The 21,581-nt window shown below is 35.1% G+C and overlaps 2 protein-coding genes across 2 annotated transcripts in view; both read right to left on the minus strand.

Moving 5' to 3' along the window:
* LOC146136638 (cold shock domain-containing protein E1-like) overlaps nt 1–251 on the minus strand; it is a 29,171-nt gene extending 28,920 nt beyond the window's left edge. The window contains exon 1 of the mRNA XM_083395185.1: nt 115–251. The gene's annotated coding sequence lies outside the window, so the exon portion shown is untranslated. The remainder of the gene's footprint in view (nt 1–114) is intronic.
* Nucleotides 252–11,445: 11,194 nt separating this feature from the next.
* Nucleotides 11,446–20,427, minus strand: LOC146136639 (aromatic-L-amino-acid decarboxylase-like). Its single transcript, XM_083395217.1, has 11 exons — nt 20,249–20,427; nt 17,041–17,249; nt 16,113–16,233; nt 15,707–15,865; nt 15,279–15,397; nt 13,367–13,433; nt 13,138–13,232; nt 12,834–12,901; nt 12,418–12,508; nt 12,000–12,221; nt 11,446–11,719 (listed from the first exon to the last, which is right to left on the minus strand). Exons 1-11 carry the CDS (start codon nt 20,400–20,402, stop codon nt 11,519–11,521), a joined length of 1,506 nt encoding a protein of 501 aa, XP_083251343.1. The 5' UTR covers nt 20,403–20,427; the 3' UTR covers nt 11,446–11,518.
* Between the last annotated feature and the right edge of the window lie 1,154 nt (nt 20,428–21,581).

Here is a 21,581-nt window from a genome sequence, read left to right on the forward strand (position 1 = left end):
ATAAGTAAAAGAGCGCCAATTTTTTATATTTGTAAATAAGTATTGAAGTGGGACAACCATTTGATACTTTCCAGGCAACATCTACACGTGTTTAAAATAGTTTACGGACCTTACCTTTTACTACATATAGTGGCGGTTTGATTGGTTGCGAAAGGCTTCAATGAAAAGTTAAAATGGCGAATCGACACGGAAAATTACAAAAAAGAGCAGCTAACTTGAAGTGGAATTATGGCGAAACGAATCTAAAGGGGAATGTTTCGCCGTTATCCAAAATATGAACTTCGCTACAGCGAAGAACTTGCCTGCCAAACAGTTCGACAAATATTAATGCATGCCTTTTTATATTTACTTGAACGTATTGCAAAACATATTTATTTATTCCTCCTAATTTTGATTGTAAGACGATATTGTTTACACAGTTTTAAAAAAGACAATGAACAACAATGACCTTTATGATAAACAATTATAATTACAGCTAGTATCACATTTTTTTACGTCTGGGGATTATCCTAAATGGAAATAACAATTTAATTTTTCAATTTTGTTGCAATAGATATACAAACTTATAAAAAGTTCAATTATGCAAAGACTTAAATACTGCATTATTTTATGCTAACGTAGTTTCAACCACTTTTTGAACGAGAGGTTTGAAACACATAGATAAGATTTTATTAAACGAACTATTCGACGAAAACAAAAAATGTTCTGAAATATTTATCGTTCTTTGGGGGAGCGAAAGACCGTAAGGTTCATCGAGTCAGCTTCCCCCTTGGTTGATACACTAACGAAAAGGCATAAGCCTGGTATCAGTAAACTGTGGGTCGGGGCACAACTGTGGACCTTTCAGCTATTTTTAGTGGGCCGCAAGCTGTTTTTTTAATATTTCTGTTGCACCAGGTAGCTCTGGGCGGCGTGATATCCATACAACGCCGTGCATTAATTGTACTGTATTTAAAAGTTATTGTGGAAGAGATTTTTTGGAGCAATATTCTTATCCCTTTGTGCCTAATTTCAATGAAGAGTTTTGGAACACACTGTATTTTTTCTAATAAATGTGCTTAATTTTGAGTTATATGAACTTATTGTTGAAGACTAAGTTAATTTGAGAAGGTTTTTTTTTTATCAGTTCGGCCTTTTTGCCAAAGTGAAACCTTTATCTATTATGGACTATATACCCTCTCCAGACTATATTTTGTGCCAGGATAAACTGTTTAGGTTTATTTCTTAACGCCTTTGAGCTAACTTCTTTGAGTTTTGGATTTTTTTTTTACAATTTTACAAATTTTGTTTACAAATTACAAAATTTTGTTTTAGCAAAGCAATTGTTTTGTCCAGGGGTATGCAAACTTTCATACTGCCGGGCCGAATATGTGTATTCGGATTAAACCACGGGCCTATTGCATATTTCTCTTCGACTACCTGTTAGTAACAACCACGAAATAAAACAGTTTCGTTTTTAGTTTATTGCGAATCAACGAAAAATATTTAAACATCACCTTCAAAGCTGGCTTGCTTTCCCAATCACCCTATCCAGGTTCATTCGAATTGAAACCCGAAGTCCATTCTCCAGGTGTACATTAGTCAGTTCTGATCGATGAGTGGATTTCATGAACAACAGTTGGGAAAAAAATGCGCTGTTAACTTTCACGCAACTTGTACGTACACTCTACGGAACAACATTCTAATCAAATTTTGTCGTTTTATTTTGTTAACAGGTCACCTTATTTGGAATCACTTTTGCTTTCTGCTTTCGTCAACCATCGAATTTTTATAGAATTTTTACTCAAAATTATGAACAACCTATAGTAGGCTAATAAGTAATAACTAGGGCCCGCAAAAGTCAATAAAGTTAAAATTTTTTAAGGAGCTCGTCTGTCCACGAATCAAAGAATAAAGTTGTTTTCAGCACCTAGGGGACTGTTTCTAAGAAGTTTATAGGTTAAAATAAAGTTAAAATTTACAATAAAGTCAAAATTTTCTAATAAAGTCAAAATTTGTCAAATTATTGCTTTTGACAAAGTTTTTTGTGTTTCTTGAAAGTTATTTTGTAAAAATCGTCATGACAGCATTGTAAATCAGGAACTGCGACACAATTAAACCATATCAACCCATAAAAGCGGGAAATATGTAACAATGCCCACTTTGATCAGCAGTAACTTTTATCGCAAATTGTCCATTTTTTTTATTCATGGTTACACATTTAAATAATTCTTATAAAACACTTCCTCTTCATAAACGTGGTCTTTTCAAAGATCAACATTTTGGATCTTAGGAATAGCCTACTGACATTCTGTAATACAAAAATGCCTAAAAAAAAAATGGCCCTATAGTAATAACTGTTACCAGCCTACTGCAGCTATTCGTCCATGGTTGTTTAAATTGAAACAATAGCACAACAAAGAAAATCGTTTAAGGCAATTTTAATCTTGGAGAAATTATAATTTTCTTTACCGTCAAAATGACCATTGATGGAAATTTATTAAGGTTAATCGCTTCCAATCTCGTACAGCGGTTATTCTAATAAACTAAAATTTTACATGTTATAGCTAAGGTGACCTAGACTTTGGACACCAAGGAAGCTTTAATATTTCAACAATTACCTAAAAGAGTTACCTGGATGTTTTGTGGTGCGGGCCATAATTTTGGTTCCGCGGGCCGCAGGTTGCACGCCCCCGGTTTTGTCACCTAAACATGATTAAATTTACTTTTCAATCTGATTTTTTATAATTAACACTATAGGGATGGCCGATATTATCAGATTAGATGTATTGATATCGGTAGCTATAGCCTGCTCGTTTGATACTATTGAATCGTTGCCGATCAGATAACAAATTAATTAGAGCATTTCAGCTATAGTTTGAGTTCGAACTGTGATTCTTAACCACTTAAAAATATATTTTTTAGAAAATGGGTAATGGTAACTAAGTTGTCCATCGCTAAAACTATGTATTGCTTAATAATGCGCGTTTACATTTTACAAATTTAAAAATGTCGATTGCTTGAGCGTAGTAATGACGTCTTATTGTATTGGATCGGAGGTATACGTTGCTCCAGCAAACTCAAGCAACTAAATCGTTTAAAATGTTTATTTGATATACGACATCCGATAATAGCACGGTAAAACCAAGAATTGTATTTTTTAAAGCTACTAGAAAGATATTTTCAAAAGTTGGCACAAAGCGCATAAAGAAATTGTAATTACAGAGTAATCCGCCCTGGATCACAGCAAATGGTGTTTGAATAATAATATGAATAAATAACATAATTTTAAAGATTATTATTTATTGTTATTACGAATTTAAACTTTTTTTGGATTATTACAAACAACCTAGTTTCCTAACGAAAAGGCGATTTTTTGTTTTGATATCAATGGCGTTACTGCTAAAAATCTTCTTGAGACAAAATATTTTTCGCACAATTTACGCGGGCCGCTCATAGCAGGGCGAATCCCGGATTTTTTGCCAGGCATTTTTGAAGATGACGTCAGAAAGTTATATCTAGCGTGACCTCACTAATGTTTAAGCGTCAAAACTTTTAATTTAGGCGCCGACTTAACGCAATATTGAGCACATAAAATCTTTCGCACATTGCTCGATGTAATAGAGTTTTGAAGAAGATCTGTATTTTCGTTAAAAATGTTATTTGACAGAAATATCATTTTTGACGGCACTAATAAAGTCAACCCGACAATAAATGTAATTAGACCGTTATATCCCGTTTTTATTATATTTAAAAGTCATAAATAACATTCATGCAATGTCAGAAAATGTAGTTGTATGTAAGGTTTATTTAAGGATGGGCAACGTATAGCCCGCGGGCCGGATCCAGCCTGCCACGTAAATCATCATCGTGTCCACCGCAACTTTCAAAGCTAGGCACAAAGCAATATTTTGGCTATAATACCAAAAATCTTTTTTCGCGCTTTGCGAAGCTTATTTGACTTTCATGGTTTCTTGTGGGAACCTTTAGAGCCCAAGGGCGCCACTTATATCATGAATCTCTCAACAATAAAAGTTTACGCCAACCTATAGTTTGCTTGAACTTAAATTTCAAGCGCTTTACGTGAATAGCGCGTAATAAGATATAATATTGGGAGTATTTTGGCGCTAATCAAATTGCACCTAAAAACAGAAACTACGAAAGTATTAAGTTACAGATTTCTCAGTGTGACCATGTGTCCTAGAGCAGTGCTTCCTATACAGTGGGCCAGCAATGAGTCGCGAAGTTTTGTATAAGATCGGGAAATTATTTCATTATGATTACGTAACATTTGTGCAACGTTGTAACAAATACGTAACTATTAGATGTGTTGTGTCGCATTAACTATTTCAGTTCGTACACCTGTAGTAAAGATGCAGGTGTTATGAACAGTAACTGTTAATCTTATTTCCAATAAGTTGCAATTTAAATTATTGCTAATCAATTGGTCATATATTACTGTGGGTCGCACAATAAAACTTGCATTAAAAGTGTGTCGCGAACTGAAAAAGGTTGGGAAGCACTGTCCTAGAGAATATACTGCAATTTCTGCGTAATCGAAGCGTCTGTGCACTTCGACGTATTTACCATATGACCATTAACACTTTACAAGTCCAACCAAAAATCTTAAAGACAAGCGTACTGTTGTGGGGCTTTACCATAACTTTTCACAAAAATTCCGTACAGCAATCAACGCCCCGGTCTTTGTTTTCATAAATGTAAGAAGTAGACCTTTTTCAATTGCAGAAAATGCTGAATAAGGCGCTGATTGAGAGAAATTACATCTTCGTGCCTAAAAGTATACGTTTCAACAAGAACATTATCAGTCAATTTTACGGCCTACTGAAGACCTTGCTGAGTTTGGTTTTGGCCCGCTACTGAGAAAAGGTTGCATTTTTCATATATCGTCCGTTTTGAGAACCACTAACCTACTGTACACCATATTGTTTTTTGTAGCGAAGATGGCGGGAGAATGCCTGTTAAAGATGTGCGTTTCACTGAAAATAAACTACCATTTATATTTTTGTATGCTTTATTGGTCCGAAAATGCTACAAACGTCCCAAAAGTATTACTGTAGCAAACTTATATTGTTGTCAAAACGTATGAGGGTTAATGCTAAGTACAAAGGTTTTTGTTTAACGAAAAACGAGAAAGTAATAACTTTTATGACCCCAATTAGGATGCCAAACTGGGTAGGCAATAAAATTGAATTTCATAGCCCGCCGAAACCATTCGTTTATAGCTTTGGCCCGCGACCAGTATAAACTTGCCCATGTGGGGCACGAGTTTGATTGTTGAACTCCTGACTTCAGTTTTAAGTTGACTGGAAGGTTGCGTGCGTATAACTCGTTATCCAACCACAATGCTTCTAGTGATTAATAATTGTATTATTTGATAAGCGAACACCCAGTTCAAACTATAGTCAGCGGACAAGTTAGCATATATGCAGAGATGCTACTTGCAAATGTCAAAGTTGCGAACAGCACAAGACGCTAACAAAGAAGAAGTCGGTTTACAAGCGGAATGCCGTCTTAAGTACACAACTGCAAGCCAGTAAGTACTTTACACTTTTGTGCGAGTAGACAATAAATCTGTGGCAAGCCGATACAGCGTAAATTGCACCGTAAACACAAAAGCTCTTAGTAGGCAATTAGTCGTGCGCTCTACACCCACTCCTAAATGTCAAATGGGTTGGCAAACATTAATAAAAAGTCTGTTTTGTAAGAGTTGAATCCAGTACGGTGGTAAAATCGATAATTTAAATACCAAAAACCATTAGGTCCATGTTTTGTCCGTCATCAAAATACCAATGTTTAAATGACTTTAAAGTTAGTTTTAGTGCGGGCGAACGGTACGGTCGTAAATAGTTAAGTACATCATTGTACGACTTTCGGAAAGCTTGGATGCGGCAAAATTACTTAGTTGTCACCAATAAATGTCTTGACCAAGAAATGCTGAACCAGCAAATATTTGCAGCGAAGGTTTTCTTAAATTAAGACCCGTATATATAAACAGGTAATCTGACCGAATTACTCATAGTTAAACGTTATGAACATGTCGACTAAGAAGGTTTTATAAGTTATGCAAAAATTTACAAGTTTTTTACGGAAATTGTTATGTCACATTAACATAACTAAAATCACTTTGCATTTGATTTTTTATATTTAGCATTAGGGATGACCGACTATATCAGACCACATGTCAAGTGTTGATATCGGTAGGATATCGTCCAACATTAAAGTGTTATTGGCGCCGATCGGATAATAAAGATTGCTATAACTGACTTCCTACCTAGATTTTTTTTAGTTTTTATTTAGAAAATTTTTATTAACAATAATAGTAACTATAAGTTGTCCATCGCTAAAGAGTTTTTTGCTTAACAGCGCGGAAAGCATTACCTTTACACTTCATAATTTTTCGAATTTTGTTTGTTTGAGCGGACGGTAGTAATGACGTCAATTGGTTTTGAATAAGTGTTACTTTTTTTTACAACATATCGGGATAGAAATGAAATACAAAGTATCGGACAACCCTATTTACCAATATAAAAAAGGCAAAAAACTTTTATATCGTAGCTTTAACAGAGCTAAAACAATTAGCTTTAGTTAAAAAAAAAATCTTGGTATATACGACATTCGATAAAAGCAAGCAGTTAATTACGCATTTTGAGTGGTGTAGGTAGTAAATTTTTCTACGAATAATTGCGTAATAACTAATGCCTATAATCGAAAAGATTCTCTTTAATAATTTAAACTTTTCATTAGGTTGTCATCGTGAAGGTGTGTAGCCGTCATTACCTTAAGATTTAAATCAAAAAACTCAGTTTCAACTTCAATGGCACTTTCCCTGCTGTTTCTAATCCTTTTTGCTACGAATTTTCTGGAAAATGTGTCTTCACAAGGCATTGCGGAGGAATTTGAACTAATGGTAGAACACAAGAAGATATTTCTCAATAAAACGTTGATCAAAGTAAACGATCAAATTACGTTGATGGCTAACTACACGGAGGATCAAATGTCATGCTTGTCGAAGGTACTGTTGTTAGGCATATTTTTGGCATGTTTAGGTGTTTATAGAATAAACAGTTGTTTATAGAAATAAACAGCATGGCTGTTGTTTATAGAATAAACAGCATGGCTGTGCATCGAGTATGCTCGAATAAACGCAAATGTTAAATATATTTGTGAGTCGTATTTGTTCAAATAGAAAAAAGACTACAAAAGTTTATATAACGCATTCACTTTTTATAGCACTGTACCAATTAAAATAGTTGACACTTTAAATAAGTTTTTATTTTAAACAAACATTTAATTAGGAAATGCGACAGAGCGTCGAGAATTCTAGTTCTTAAAGTTAACAGGCCTAAAGCTTCTTTTGTTGTTTGTTTGTTAAGTGATATTATAACTGAATTTTGTTTATGGCACCTGCCCCCCCCCCCCCCCCCCTGGAATTTTAAAATGCGATTATTAGTATTATTTATAAGTGTTACTTATGAAGTTTAAAAATATTATACATTATCCATTGTCCCCAGTGGCGTATCCAGGGAGGCGGGAGTTCTTACCCCCTTTTTGTAAGGGATATTATCGTTTTTTGTTCGTTGTCATCGTAACAAACTGTTCGAAGCGGCGTGCTTTTTAAGTAATTTGGTCACGCGTCTTAATTTAAGGCAAAACCAAAATCCAGCTTTATTTGTTTAGGTTGACTGATTAGCAAGTGTGTATTCGACAATTGATAACGCTAAGTTAAACCTTCTTTTTTTGTCGCTAAAAAAACGTCGAATTATACGCAGTATGTTCCTCGCTATTCGGTTTCTGCGCTAATATTCGATGTTGGTGTAAAATCGACATTTGTTTAACTGAAGCAGATTCTTAAAAGGAGGTATAATGGTGACTGTCGTGCGCGTTTTAAAGTCTCCATTTTTAAGTAATGATGGTTAACGCAAAATTATGCTCTTTAAGCATACTCTAAGACCACGTGCTAAGTGTGCAATGGACACAACTTATTTCCCCTCAACCGCAGCTTGTAATTTAGCTGACTTGGCACATAGCTCGGCGCAAATGTTGCGCCAATCGTGGCATAATAACACCCGGAAAAAACGATCTTCGTGTAGTATTGCAGGTGGTGAAAGACGTGCTTGTAATTTAGCGCTCGTTTCGTTCATGGAACTTGGAAACTGCGCTGCTGATAGTCGAATTATGTGTGATTCTACCACAATTAATCACACTTATTTCACGGTCTTGGTTTGTCTTTTTGCCTGAAGTTAACGAATGCACACCGTGATTTCGCAGCTGGCACCTGACAGGATTGTCGATGACGCACGTGGTCGCTTTTGCTGGACGTACTTGGCTGTTTCTCATTAGTTTTTTTCTCACGTCTTGCAATCACCATTCTATGATGTCATACTGTCACTGTTTTATGACGTCATTATTCAATAACGTCAGACGAAAAATAGGGGAATTCCCTAAGTTGAAATTCAGCACCCCCCCTATTTTTGATTTTCTGGTTACGCCCCTGATTAACCCCCCCCCCCTCTGCGGGCGCCACTGCATGTGATTACTACCGGGATTGACGATATAGGTTAACCGGTGGTTCCCAAACTTTATGGCTCGAGGCACACTAAAATGTCTTAAATATGTTGCGGCACACTTTTCACAGAACAGCAATAAAGTCGTTTTAAAATCGCCCTTAACACACGACAACCTAAATGTAAATGTCTCAATATGATTAGTTTGTAATAGGTATAGTGCGTATTTAAGTGCTTCGGTGTTTGCCTATTGGTAATATAGAGATACCTTAATTTCCGAGATTATAAAAAGTTTCGCGGCACACTTGGCAATCTTTCGAGGCACGCTAGTGTGCCGCGGCACACTTGGCAATCTCTCGAGGCACACTAGTGTGCCGCGGCACACAGTTTGGGAATCACTGAGTCTTGAAGACTAATTCTCATTGCGGACCCTCTGAAACTGCTGTACGGACCCCAGTTGGTTCACGGACCCTATTTTGGGAACCTCTGCTATAGAAAGACTAACCAGACAAGCTTCTGTAAGAAATAAGAACATAGCCTGCCACACAGTAACACAATTATATTAGGGCTGGCCTACAAAACTCACACCTTTGCTTTAATAAAGGGACTTTTTACATGTGTAGTTTGGTTGCAATATTTCTGGCGCAATGCTTGCAATAATATTAAAGAAGGAAGGTCTGGTCAGGTAATTTGTTGGAGAACCTTCTTTAAACCAGCAATACAGCATGTTTTATGGCCAGTATTTTTTTAGAAATAAATAAAACGTCTCGCCTAAAAGTCTTGTTAAACATATAAGCTACAAACTTGAAATGCGAAAAAAGAGGACATTTGGGCATTTTTGAACGTCCTCGGAGGACCATTCACTTTTCTTGAGAAAAAAGGACAAATTCTTCTAAAAGATGACATATGGTAGGCCTCGCATATACAAGCCGTAGTTTGTTAAACGGTAAGTCTTGCTTTATGTTTTTTATGTTTAATAATTCCCAAAGACAAGCAACGTGTTCACTAGATTCTGCAACTTGCTTTCAGGAAATCTATTACCCATGGGACCTAAACTTTTTTCTAAGATATTCCGTCCTTAGCAGGGATTTAACTCTACTTCTAGGTTTATTAAACTTTTCAGGTTTACTTATTAAGGCTGGCTTTGAACAAAAGTTGTAACCTCTAGAAATCTGAGTCTTTAACACAGGAACATATTATAGTATGGATTAATGCCGTATTTAAAATAACACTTTGCACACGTACGCCATCTACACCTAATTCTCTTTATAATAAATTATAGCTGCAATTTCTTGCGCAGCAATATTTTACTGTATTTTTACATATTGATAAAACTTTTTTTTTCGTTTCGTAATAAATATATAGCTTTATTAATTTAACCGCCCAACAAATTTTATCTAATTATGGCAGATCATCAATGGTTTTTCGATTATTGGCTTAAGTTGTTATAACTTGTTGAATTACATAACATTTTAAAACATGTTGAAAACTATAATATGTTTCTTTCTTACCAATGAAAGTGGGCGGTTTAGAACAAGGCCTTGTGGCAAAATATGTCCAGGGGGTCAAATCCGACCCACAAAGCAATTTAATATGATCCGAGGATTGTTTTCTGCAATGCACTTTTATTCGGTATTTCCTCCGGTAATTTAAGAACACGTCTGTAATTCCATTTTTGCCTGTTATTTTAAGAAAATGTTCACTATGGAGTCAGCAAGGCGTATAAAAATAACGTATTTTTTTCATATTTGATTGTAATTATAGGCCTATATCATGTGTATGTATAGGTACCACTATTTTTAAGGACACATCCAGTCCAAACTCTATTTTTCGGATGTTTTAGTGCTAACATGAAAATGGTGCTAAAAACGCGAATCTCATCTGTCTTTCTCGAATTTTCAAACTTTTTTAGGAATTACAAAGAAAAGGCTCGCTCTGTACTGTCGCGGACTTTTATAGATTTTACAAATGTAACACTTATAATTACGTTTTTTGCTCATCAATGTGTTACTTCTTTAAATATAAGTAATTTTAGTATAACAGCCTTTTTCCATTCTTCGATATACGCTACAGTTCACATTTTGTGAATCAAATTTATAATTGAATGCCATTTTTGTCATTGTATCGATCAAAATAGTTCGCCGAAAACCGGAAAAAATAGTTTCGATATTAACTGTTTACGGTCCTCTTAAAATTTCTTTGTATTTCCTTACGACAGTGGATTAGTGGACACTACATTTTGGGCTCCGAAATATCATTGATAAAACCTAACAATTGTACGAAGGATCATTTTATATTTAGCAAACCGATCCATGCAAACTTACCAAGAAATCAGATGAATATTTCATGGGTTGTCAGAGTATATGGATGATGGCCTTTCTTTTCGACTTTGATGCAAAGAATGAAAAGCAATGTTACATAATATCTATACGCGCTTATCGCCTCGATGTCTATTTGGTTAAAGACCAAAATACCATTTAGAAATATGACTTTCGGCGAGTCTGCTAATTAGTAAATTGTAACTGAAATCAAAAGACAAGTAACAAAACCCCGGGACACATCGCGACACACTTGGCATGTTTTCGAGTTATTACCAGTGTACCGCGGCACTTCAACATTAATACGTAATGGTAATTATCAGAATTTATACAATTTCTTTAACCACGCAAAATTAAGCTAGGTTTTTCAAATAACTGCGGTATTGCAGGGTAATTACTTTACGTTATAGAGACAACCCTTGGTAGCCAAAAAATATGTTTTATTACAAATTTAAGGCAATCTAGAATTCAACTGGTAAATAATGTTTATTACAAAAACGACACATCAAACATTTAATTTAAACATAAATCTTCAATATTTTCTTTATATCACCACATATATATTTATATATACATTGTTTGAACTTCACGTAGAACAACGTAATCAAATTAAGTTACGTGGATAATCCGGTCATACAAACAACCAATAAAGCAAGTGAAACTTGGTTTGTAGTTTGATTAAGATATCCATAGATGTCAGTTTCCTTTGCAAGTATAAACGCGATTTGCACAGTCCTGAATAACTTTCCAACAGCCAAGCAGGGATTCTTTAGTGGTGTTGATATTTCCTGGTGATACTCGTAGTATGTAAATGCCTCTTACGAAAGATGGTGTAATGTAGGTTGTTTTGTCCGCCATCACTTCTTTGTATAGACGCTCGTTCAAGTCGTTAAGTTCCTAGCATAAATTGTATTGTGACAGAGGTTTACCAAACATATTAGTTGAAATAAGCCAATTAAAGGTTCACCTTAATACGTAGTAACTTGCATCTACATTTTAAAAGATAGTTACTAAAAATGTAAAATTGTTGTCTTGCAAAACTATTGGAATCTTGTAAAAACAAGATAAATACGGTACTATATTGTGACAAAACAACAAAATCACTAGAGAAAAAGATTAAGTTTTTTATTTAGGCCATATTTCACAATTAAAAAAGATAAATCGATTTTGTACAAACCTCTTTTTTTAAATCCTTGTTAAACAGTCGAAAGCAAACCAACCCCATTGTCACTGGATATAGAACCTCGAACCTTTGATCCTCATCTATAAGTGATTGAAAATATTTGGCCTCTGCAATTGACCGTCTCACGTTAGTGCGCAAGCCTTCTAAACCAACCATGCGCATCACAAACCAAAGCTTGATTGCTCGGAATCGTCTTCCCAAAGGAATTTGCCAATTCTATACAAAAAAATTTAAAGTTACAAATAAAGATTAATAAAACAGGCTTAAATGTTAAAGATGCTTTACATCATTTAAACTACTTAAGTTCGGAACAGCGGTTTTATATTTGTATAGACATACACTTCCATGGAAATAGTGAACTATACACTTTATCAAAATTATTTGAAAAACAAATATCAAACTAACTACTTACCATGTAGTCAATGGCTTTATTTTGATTTTCGTGACGAAGGTAGTGAGGATTGACGTTAAACGAATTAGTTAATTCGACGCTCCTTTTCACCCTGAAAAAGTGCAAAATAATTTTGGTAAGAAATTAAAAGTACAAACGAATAACTTTTCTCCTCGTCTAATAGGCCCAGTAAACATCAATTACAAAAAGAACAGTGGGATTTACTTTTCTCTACTCTATTTCGATAATAATAACACGCGTATAGAGCAAAAGTCACAGCAAAAAAACATGAAAACGAGGCGTGTTTTTATTTACACCATGAACATTTGTTGTTTCCTAAAAAGGCTCATAAAAACGGAATTAAAAAAAAACAACAAATACGGACGATTTAATTTACTTTTGGACCAATATGAATGAACATATAGTACAAAACTTACCAGAGCGCAGAGCAGTCGAAATTGACCATCATAAGTTTGTGCGGATTGAAATTGAAAGAGTCACTGTACTGCATATAAAATTTGTTAAAAAAAGTTACTGGACAGCGGAAAAATATTACTGCAACTCGTAAAAAAACATGTTGTAAGAACATTTACAGAAACTATAGATGGAACAAAATAAATCATCCCAAATCTCTTTTTATTCTAAAACAAATCTGCTGGTGAAACTAACTGTTAATAAATTACAGGTTACAATGATGATGGCACACCCGTCGACGTGATAAAAGGATTAAAAGCAAATTACCTCAATTCCATCGGCAATGTAACGCATCTCTGGACAGAGCAAACCAGCACCTGCGTAAGCAGCATCCACGTGAAGCCACATGTTTTCATCTTTACCTGTTAACGAGAAGGTTATTTAGACTATTTGGATACTATTCAGGTTATTTTCCATGAAATAAAGAATAGCATTGTTTAATTTGAAAGCATTAACCCTCGTCTGTATTGTTTTTCCGTGCTTTAACAAAACTTACATATCGGCCCTATTTCTTTCAGATTATCGTAGGTGCAGCATGAAGTTGTTCCAAGCGTAGCGCAAAACTAGAAACAAACAATAAATCGTTGCTAGGGCAATAGTGGATTTACGCAAAAAAAAAACAATACGTCACTTTAGGTCAGGGGTTATTGACCTTTTTTGTATGTTTTACCCTTTTGACAGGTGAATATCAGATTTACCCCCTATATATAAAATAGTGTCCATTTAAAAAAAAACGAAAGTAACAAAATACATCAGTTATATAATGTACTGCGACGGCTGCACTTGCTTTTTGGCAAGGAGGTGTTTAATGTCTGGTAAAGTAGTAGATAATGCACAACAAATATTAGATTCGACATGAAGTCGGTTTCGTGATTTAGATTTAATAGTAAGCAATGTAAAGAATCCGCATCCGTATAGGTAGATTGAAGAAAACGGAACTCGAATATTCAAACCAAACGTAAAACACATTGTCTGCTCGCGGATACGATACCCAAATCTAGACCATGACTGCCGAAAAACTGATGATTTCAAACAGCAATTGACTTAACAATGAACTAACTAAAGAGAAGGATGTTGCCAATACGCTAAAAAAGTATCAATTAACAGTGTTGCAATGACTAAAGTTAATTCCTTGACTTAAGTGCACTTAAATCACTGTTTTCAAATGACTTGACTTGACTCAAGTCATTTAGGCAAAATTAATTGACTTGCTTAAGTGAATCGGACGAATGACTTGGGTTGAAATGAAATGTTTTCTTCAAGTTTTTTTTATAAAATTGAGCTATTTGTCTCAATTATTAAAAAATTCTAATTCTAAAAACGTTTTATTTTTATGACAAGAACGTGATTTGAAGTGGACTTGCTCTAACTATGACTTGACTGGGACTTGACGTTAACAACTGATGACTTGGACTGGGGCTTGACTTTCAATTTATATTCAAAAAGACTTGACTTGGACTCGAATTAGCAGTTGATACGAACTAGGAGAATAGGCTACAACAATACCTACAGCTGGAAAACTTTTTTGTCCGTCAACTGATGCGGATATTTTGATTAATAGCTCATTTACCCCCTACGACGAGGAAATTTCCCCCCTGGGGTAAATTTAATCCAGGTTAAAACAGGCTGATTTAGGTAGTGTTTATGCTTCAAATTTTTATAGTTTAAATTTAATTTTTATTTGCTCAGATATTCAGGAATGTCAAGTTTGACAGGATAATTACAATTAGAGTTTCATAGAGAAGTATAATAATTTATTTTAAAATATATTATTCAAACGGTTAAAAGGCGTCATAGCAAGTGGCAAATATGAGTTAAAACCAAATAAAAAAAGAAAATATAGATAAAGACATGGGGCATGATTGTAGGCACCACTGTTGTAAACACATCATTTGATTTGAGTCCAAGTCGTTGTCTAAAAAATATCATGTGAAGTATCAAATCCAAGACATGAATTCTCCAATCCAAGTCTCATTTAAGTCATTATGAGAGCAAATCAACTTTAAATCAAGTCGTTGAAATAAAAATCAAACATTAAACTATTGAAATTGGTCAAAACTCGTACAATTATGAGAAATAAATCAACTAAAAAAACGCAACAAACAGCATACAAACATTTTTAAATTGCGAAAAAAAAACAATCAAAAAAAATATTATTAAAAAACGTAATTTTAACAAGTTTTTTGACAAACTGTCTTAACCAAACAACTTAAGCCAAGTAGTCAACCACAGTGATTAACATCGCCTTTAGTTTGTGTTGATTGAAATGTTTATAAGGCTCCTTTAAAAAATAGGTAAATATCGAAAAGTTTTAAATTAGTACCGCTTATCCTATCTTTGACTAAGTTATGATATATTTCCAATCGAGAACAGAAACCGCAAAAAACGGAAAAATTAACAATACTAACATATATTGGAACTTTTCCTCGAGCTTTGTCCTCCCTAATCGCTTCGAGAAGGGTCTTTCCTCGAACTGCTCCTAATTCATCTGTTTGCAGAAAGCGCATATTCACCAGAGAAATTTGACCTGCATTGAATCTAGATTTGTTAGATCGTGCAATGTAGTTGTTTTCAATGTTATTGTTTATTTTACCAAAATTTTTGTAAAGCATGTTGGCGCTCCATCAATTTGGTACGTAAAACGTAACGCAAAAAACGTTTAACAAGAACCGCATAATGAAAATATAACAATACTTGATTCACCCACACCACACCCAAACGCTAACCTACACCATAACCCAAATATTGTGCGTTGCGGGATGCGGTATTTACAGACCGGTTTTGGGGTTTCTTTCTAGGCACCTAATAGAAAGAGCAACTGCCTTGGTACACCTACTTGCTTTTTCCACTGACGAGTGACTACAAGACGAGGTATAGGCGACCAATCGATTCACAATCTCGCACGGTGATTGGTCAGGGTTGGTGGTCAGTTGCTCTCGCACTGTTCTGCTTCGGGCAGCAAGCAAAGTCATAAGTGTGGCTTCACTCGCACTTCCTGTTCAGAACAACGTGGGGTCAGCAATTATACTTGCCATGGTAATACATGTGAAATGAACAACCAACTCATTGATACTTTGTGAAAAATTAAAAACACAAAATCTGGCATAATTTCAGCCGAATCGCCTTTTCTGGAAATATCTATCCATTAAGACGCATGGCAATTGGTCAATGTTTCACATTTTCCGGGTTAGTCAAAGCCATATCGCAACATACCAAACTGTTTTTAATTCACAAATATCGACCTTGAATAACCCCGCCTCCTTGGCCGTTTCCCTCGTGCAAAAAGAAATTTGGAAGATCAAGAGCTTTTGCGAGCCAATCCATCATCACCGTTTCCAATTCTGTACAAGAGGGCGACGAGGCCTATCAAATGATGTGAAATACGTTTTTTTATAGAAGAAATCTCGTTAATTTGATGTTTTAAACTGCACATTTTTCGAACTTACAAACTGGACGCTTCTGAAACATCAACTTATCCAGAATTGTGTAATTAATGCCCAATACTAAGGAACCTAAAAACCCTGTGGTTGCCAGAAAAACCTGAGTGGGAGTGTGGATCGTTGTTTATACCAAGAAAAATCGCAAAAAAGATTCGCAAAAAGCATAAATACGCATTAGGGAATCAAAACAAATTTCCGTGCAATAAACAAAATCTTGGTTAATTTAATTTCAAATTAGGACTTGTTTGGTTAACTTACTGGGTCACGAAGACGAGTGCCTATAATGGTAATGAAACACAGTTGAATTGGTGTCGGATGCAATTGAAAACAAAATTGTAATGGAATTTTACCCTTAACGACAATTTCAAGAAGCTCACTACAGTTGATGGGTATTATTTACTAATATTTAGTTCGTTAAAACATTTAATTTAATCGAGTTTAATAGAACATTTCATATCCCTTTCGCGAACATCAAACGTTTTATCCGGCCCAGAACGTCAGGCCTTACATTTATACCCGGCCCTTTTTAAAAACAGTTCGGGGACCCTAAACTAAATGGTGCGTTATATGGGCCGTTCATCAGGTTTACCCTAGGATTTCCATATTTGATCCCCAGTGCTGAAACATAGAACTGTTGATGAATCGTCTCTGGAAATTCATTGTTATGTTTTGTTTTTAGGACAAACTTACAAAATGTCGTATATTTTTATTTCACATATTTTTTTCTTACCCAAGTAAACCCAATATTGGCGATCGCAGTTGATAACATGTCACCCAGCATCGCTGGATAGCTATTAGCAGTTGGAAAGAAACCTAACATGTTGGACGAATGCCATTGGAGAGCACCTTTAGTTACGACGTCATCAATGTCTTTGTATACTTCCTGCCACTGCTCTCTTTCTTCTGGGGCTTCCCCCGGGATTAGGGAGCGCATAAAACCTTGAATGAAACGTTGACGTTTATTACGTTGCCTTGAATCTTGCAAAAATCGAAAATTATCAAAGTTGAACTACTATGACCAAAATGGCCTTTTCAAGGGTACTTTTTTAATGTTTTCCAACAGTAATATGCAGCAAATAAAGTAAATTAAATTCATGTTGTTTGTAATGTTATAAACTTGCGCAACAGCACAAATGCACTAAAATCACAAATAGTCCTATAACCAGGGTTGCCATCGACATGGACCCAAAAATAAGGACAGACGAAAATTTAGATCATTATTTAAAAAACGTTTTTGGACATGCATTGTATTTGTACGAGTCGTATTACATTCCATACTTTTTGCCAGAAACAATCTGCTCCCGCAATTTATCAAGGTTTGTGGTTTGTTTTTCGGTCTACTCCTGTTAATGTTTTAAGTACACTATTTTAAAAATCCGACACTTAACGCGATCGACCAGGTGAAATGTGACGATCAAACGGTCGATCGCGATCGAAGTGTTGGCCACTCCTGCTTATAGCTTTACTGATTTAATCGAAGTGTCGACTGCACTGCACCCATTTCCCATTACCAACCACTTTGCAAAAATATGCTGCCTTTGTCGCACCCTATTCTGCTATGTATAGCCTAAACAGAAATAACCTTGTAGTGCTGTTTACTGCTAAATTGTCATTAGTTGCTGTATCCAGGTACAGCAGCCAAAAATGCGAAGTGGTTGACACTGCCCTGCCTATCTTACCACTTAGAAGTAAAATTCTGAAACTTGTACGCCACGGGGACGGGAGTACTTTTTTCGTTTTATATTGTCATAAAAACTCGGCGCAAAAGCATAATTTAAGAATATTATTCAACACTGGTTACCAGAGGAAAACGATCGAAGTTCTGTAGTTGTTGAAAAAAAGACAAAATAAGGACACAAGTCTGGCCCTTTAAAATAAGGACAAATCTCAGAAATAAGGACGGTAGGGCAACCCCTATAACGTTACACGTAGAAAAAATATTGCGCGATTATGAAATATATTCTGTGAGAAATGCCATAAGGACGCCTGTATAGAACGGTCGAAAAAGTTAATCTTATCATCGTTTGATCGTTTTTTCTAGAAATACTTTGTACCATTTAGAGCAGTGTTTTGCAACCTTTTTTCGCTTGCGGCTCCCTACAAATATTATAAACAGTTCGCGGCATACTTGCTCGTATTTTTCGTGGATTTTACTGCAACGTTACAATAAGCGAGATGGAAATAAAGACGCTCACTATACAGCAAAAATTGAACTCTTAAAGAATTCTAAATATCCTTGGCACCCTTGAACGTTAAAAATGGCACCCTAGAGTGCACGGCACCCCGGTTGAGAACCACTGTTTTATAGCTTTTTGCATTAGGGCCTACATGTTTTTGGGTTTTGTTTTGTTTTGTTTTTTGTTCAACTATAATGTTCGTTTTACTTGTAGGCCTTGGAGCTTCATTGTTGTGTGTTTCTTATTATATTGTGTTTTACATTTTTTATGTTTATTTTTTTGACCTGTAGCAGCCATGCAACTACAACAAAGTTATACGATTAATCTAAACAAATCCGATTTTGTCCCGCCTTTGGCGATCTATAATGCCAGGTCGACTAAAAGCTTAATAAAATTGCCTGTTGTAACGTGCTTCTTTTAACTCTTTAAACACGTTGAATGTTATCTAACTTTTACTGACATATCAGGTCGCAGTGATATATAGGCCTTTGTCATTGTTAGTATCTGTGCGCAAATGTCAAATAAATGAGCAACTCGGTGCGAAAACATGTATATTTAAATAGCAATAAGTAAATTTATATAGATGTAAAACTATAAGTGTTGTATGTGTAGCCCTATACTTGCTACCCTTAAAACTTGTTGGCAAACGCTTGTGAGTTACATCTTCAAGTTTAGGAAGCTATGGGATATAAAACGCACACAAATTGTAAGTTGTTTACGTTTGAACTCATGTGGCGTCAATTGATAACGAATACGTTTCAGGAAAGTATAGCAAATAAATAATAAAATGGAATTTAATTAAGATGGGTCTTAGTCCTATAGCAAGTTGATGTTAATGCAAATGCTTTCTATTTACGTCAAATTAATAAACCCCGAAGTATTGGGGCCGCAAAAAGGTCTTGAAGCGGCCGCAAAAGAATGAAATATTTGAAATATTAACCAATAAAACTCAAATTTGTAGTTTTCATTATGACATTAACTCCGTCGTGACGTTCCGGGATAAATTTTTTTCTGAATGGAAGGTAGCAACTAGGGTTCCTCTTTTTCCCTTTTTCATTCCCGGGAAACGGGATTACAAAATAAAATTTCCCGGGAATCCCGCTCCAAACATTTATTTAAGCTCATTTATGTTCTGTAGTTTTGCTTCTGCAATCTAACAAGACCTTTTCGTATTAAAGGCTGAACCCTTATTTGCTTTTAATTAGAAAACGCGCATGCAGGGGGTATTTTTATCGGTAAAATAAATTTAATTAGGATTTTTCCACTGGTAAGCGCAAATAAAGCAACTCAGGCAACGACTTTAATAGGTTTGGTAATATTATTTTTCTTTATATTAGTTAAAAATTAAAATTTTTTTAAGTTTTGCTATGTCGCCGAATACCCGGGATTGTAAAAAAAATTTTCGTAATTTTGCGGGAAATTCCGGGAATTTCCTGTCGAAACATTCCCGGAGAGGAACCGTAGTAGCAACCACCCATGAAAAGCTGCATCTTTATTTTTTTCGTCTTTTTTTGTCTTACCCACCAAATCATAGGTTTTCAAGCTATGGGCCATGGTCGAGCAGTGAGCCATGACGCTGTTTTCAGTGTGCCACAGAGCTTGGCGAACAGCGATATAAGAAATCATGTCATTATGAACACATAAGTGTCCGACAGATCAATAGCAAAAACCTTGAACTAATGTTATGTTTGTGACACCACTCCTTTTTACGTTTTCATAGGGGCTCTGATTCACGAAGACAACCTGCTTTGTGACACTTACCTGGTGTTACGTCAGGCATAGGTGGAACGTCTTTAAAGTCTTCGTTGTATTGAATGATGTATTCTACCATACCAACAGCGGCCTCTCGATACTCTTCGGTCGTCAGTCCTTTCCGTGGCGAAACTTCTAAGACGCTCTCTTCAGTTTTATTCATGGTTGATTTTTGGAAAGGGCGCTAAAACGACGATACCTTAAGAGAAAATCGTACAATGTGGTTAAAAATACAATTCACTTCTAATAACGGTCACAATAATGGCATCCATTTAAATATCCGAAAATTTTGTGTTAGACATTTATGGTCTTTATAATGTGTCACACCAAGTTTGAAAATCTAAACAAGGCCCTTTAATCGGGTATAATGTATACCCAAGTATATACCGGATTAAAGCTAGGGCATACAACTAACTAAAGGTATACAAAGAGTATACAGATTAGGTTAGTGTCAAGCTATAATGTATGCATGTGTAAACTATGTTACAAACATTTTCGAATCGTTTAAAGTTATTTATAATGACGCTCTCTTTTATTCGGATTTGGCCATAATATGAATGTTGTATCGCAATTAAAATCTCTACAAATTGAATTTTTAACAAACTAAATGCTTGATGTGATATTTTGCACTTATGAGCAACCTCATTTATTATTTTTATGTTACCATACAGCTGTTGATTGAAAGACTCACAAATTGCTACCGAAATCATCTATTTTTGTGATCAATATGGAACGTTTGTTTTAATTATAGTCCTAACATAAACAATAGTTTTTTAACTTCGCGCAAAACCTTTATGTCATCAAATATATGTCGCCCTCAAAATTTTTCTCAATCTGCCCCTGATATTATTCTATTGCTATTTCTGAGGTATAGGCTACAAAGTTAATAAAATATTTTCCTTTTGGTTTTACAAGACTTTGTAGTTTAACAGATTGTAACATTAAACAAACTTTTAACACAGATTGTAACCGCTACAACAAATGCTAATAACTGATATGACGCTATTATGATATTCCATGAAATATGATTTTCGTTATCTAAGAATACGCTTGAAACGAGCATTTTCTGTGTAAATCGTATTCCATATTGATTGACCGCACGACAAAGCCATCTGGAAAGCCGGGACATGATAACATATTAAACGTAATTTGTTTGCATTGTCTTCTTTTCACTATCAACCCGACATATCAAGATTACTAAAGGCATATATTGTTTGCGTATGAATAACCGTTGCGACTAAATAATCTTTTTGTGTTTAAGCTGAATTTGGCGTTACTTTGAGCACTTGGTGATACATTTTAAATAGAACTTGCTTTGTAGATGCTCTTTTGGCAATAACTC

The sequence above is a fragment of the Ascidiella aspersa genome, chromosome 8 (assembly GCF_963924565.1).
Source record: "Ascidiella aspersa chromosome 8, kaAscAspe10.2, whole genome shotgun sequence".
In the NCBI taxonomy this organism is placed as follows: Eukaryota; Metazoa; Chordata; class Ascidiacea; order Phlebobranchia; family Ascidiidae; genus Ascidiella; species Ascidiella aspersa.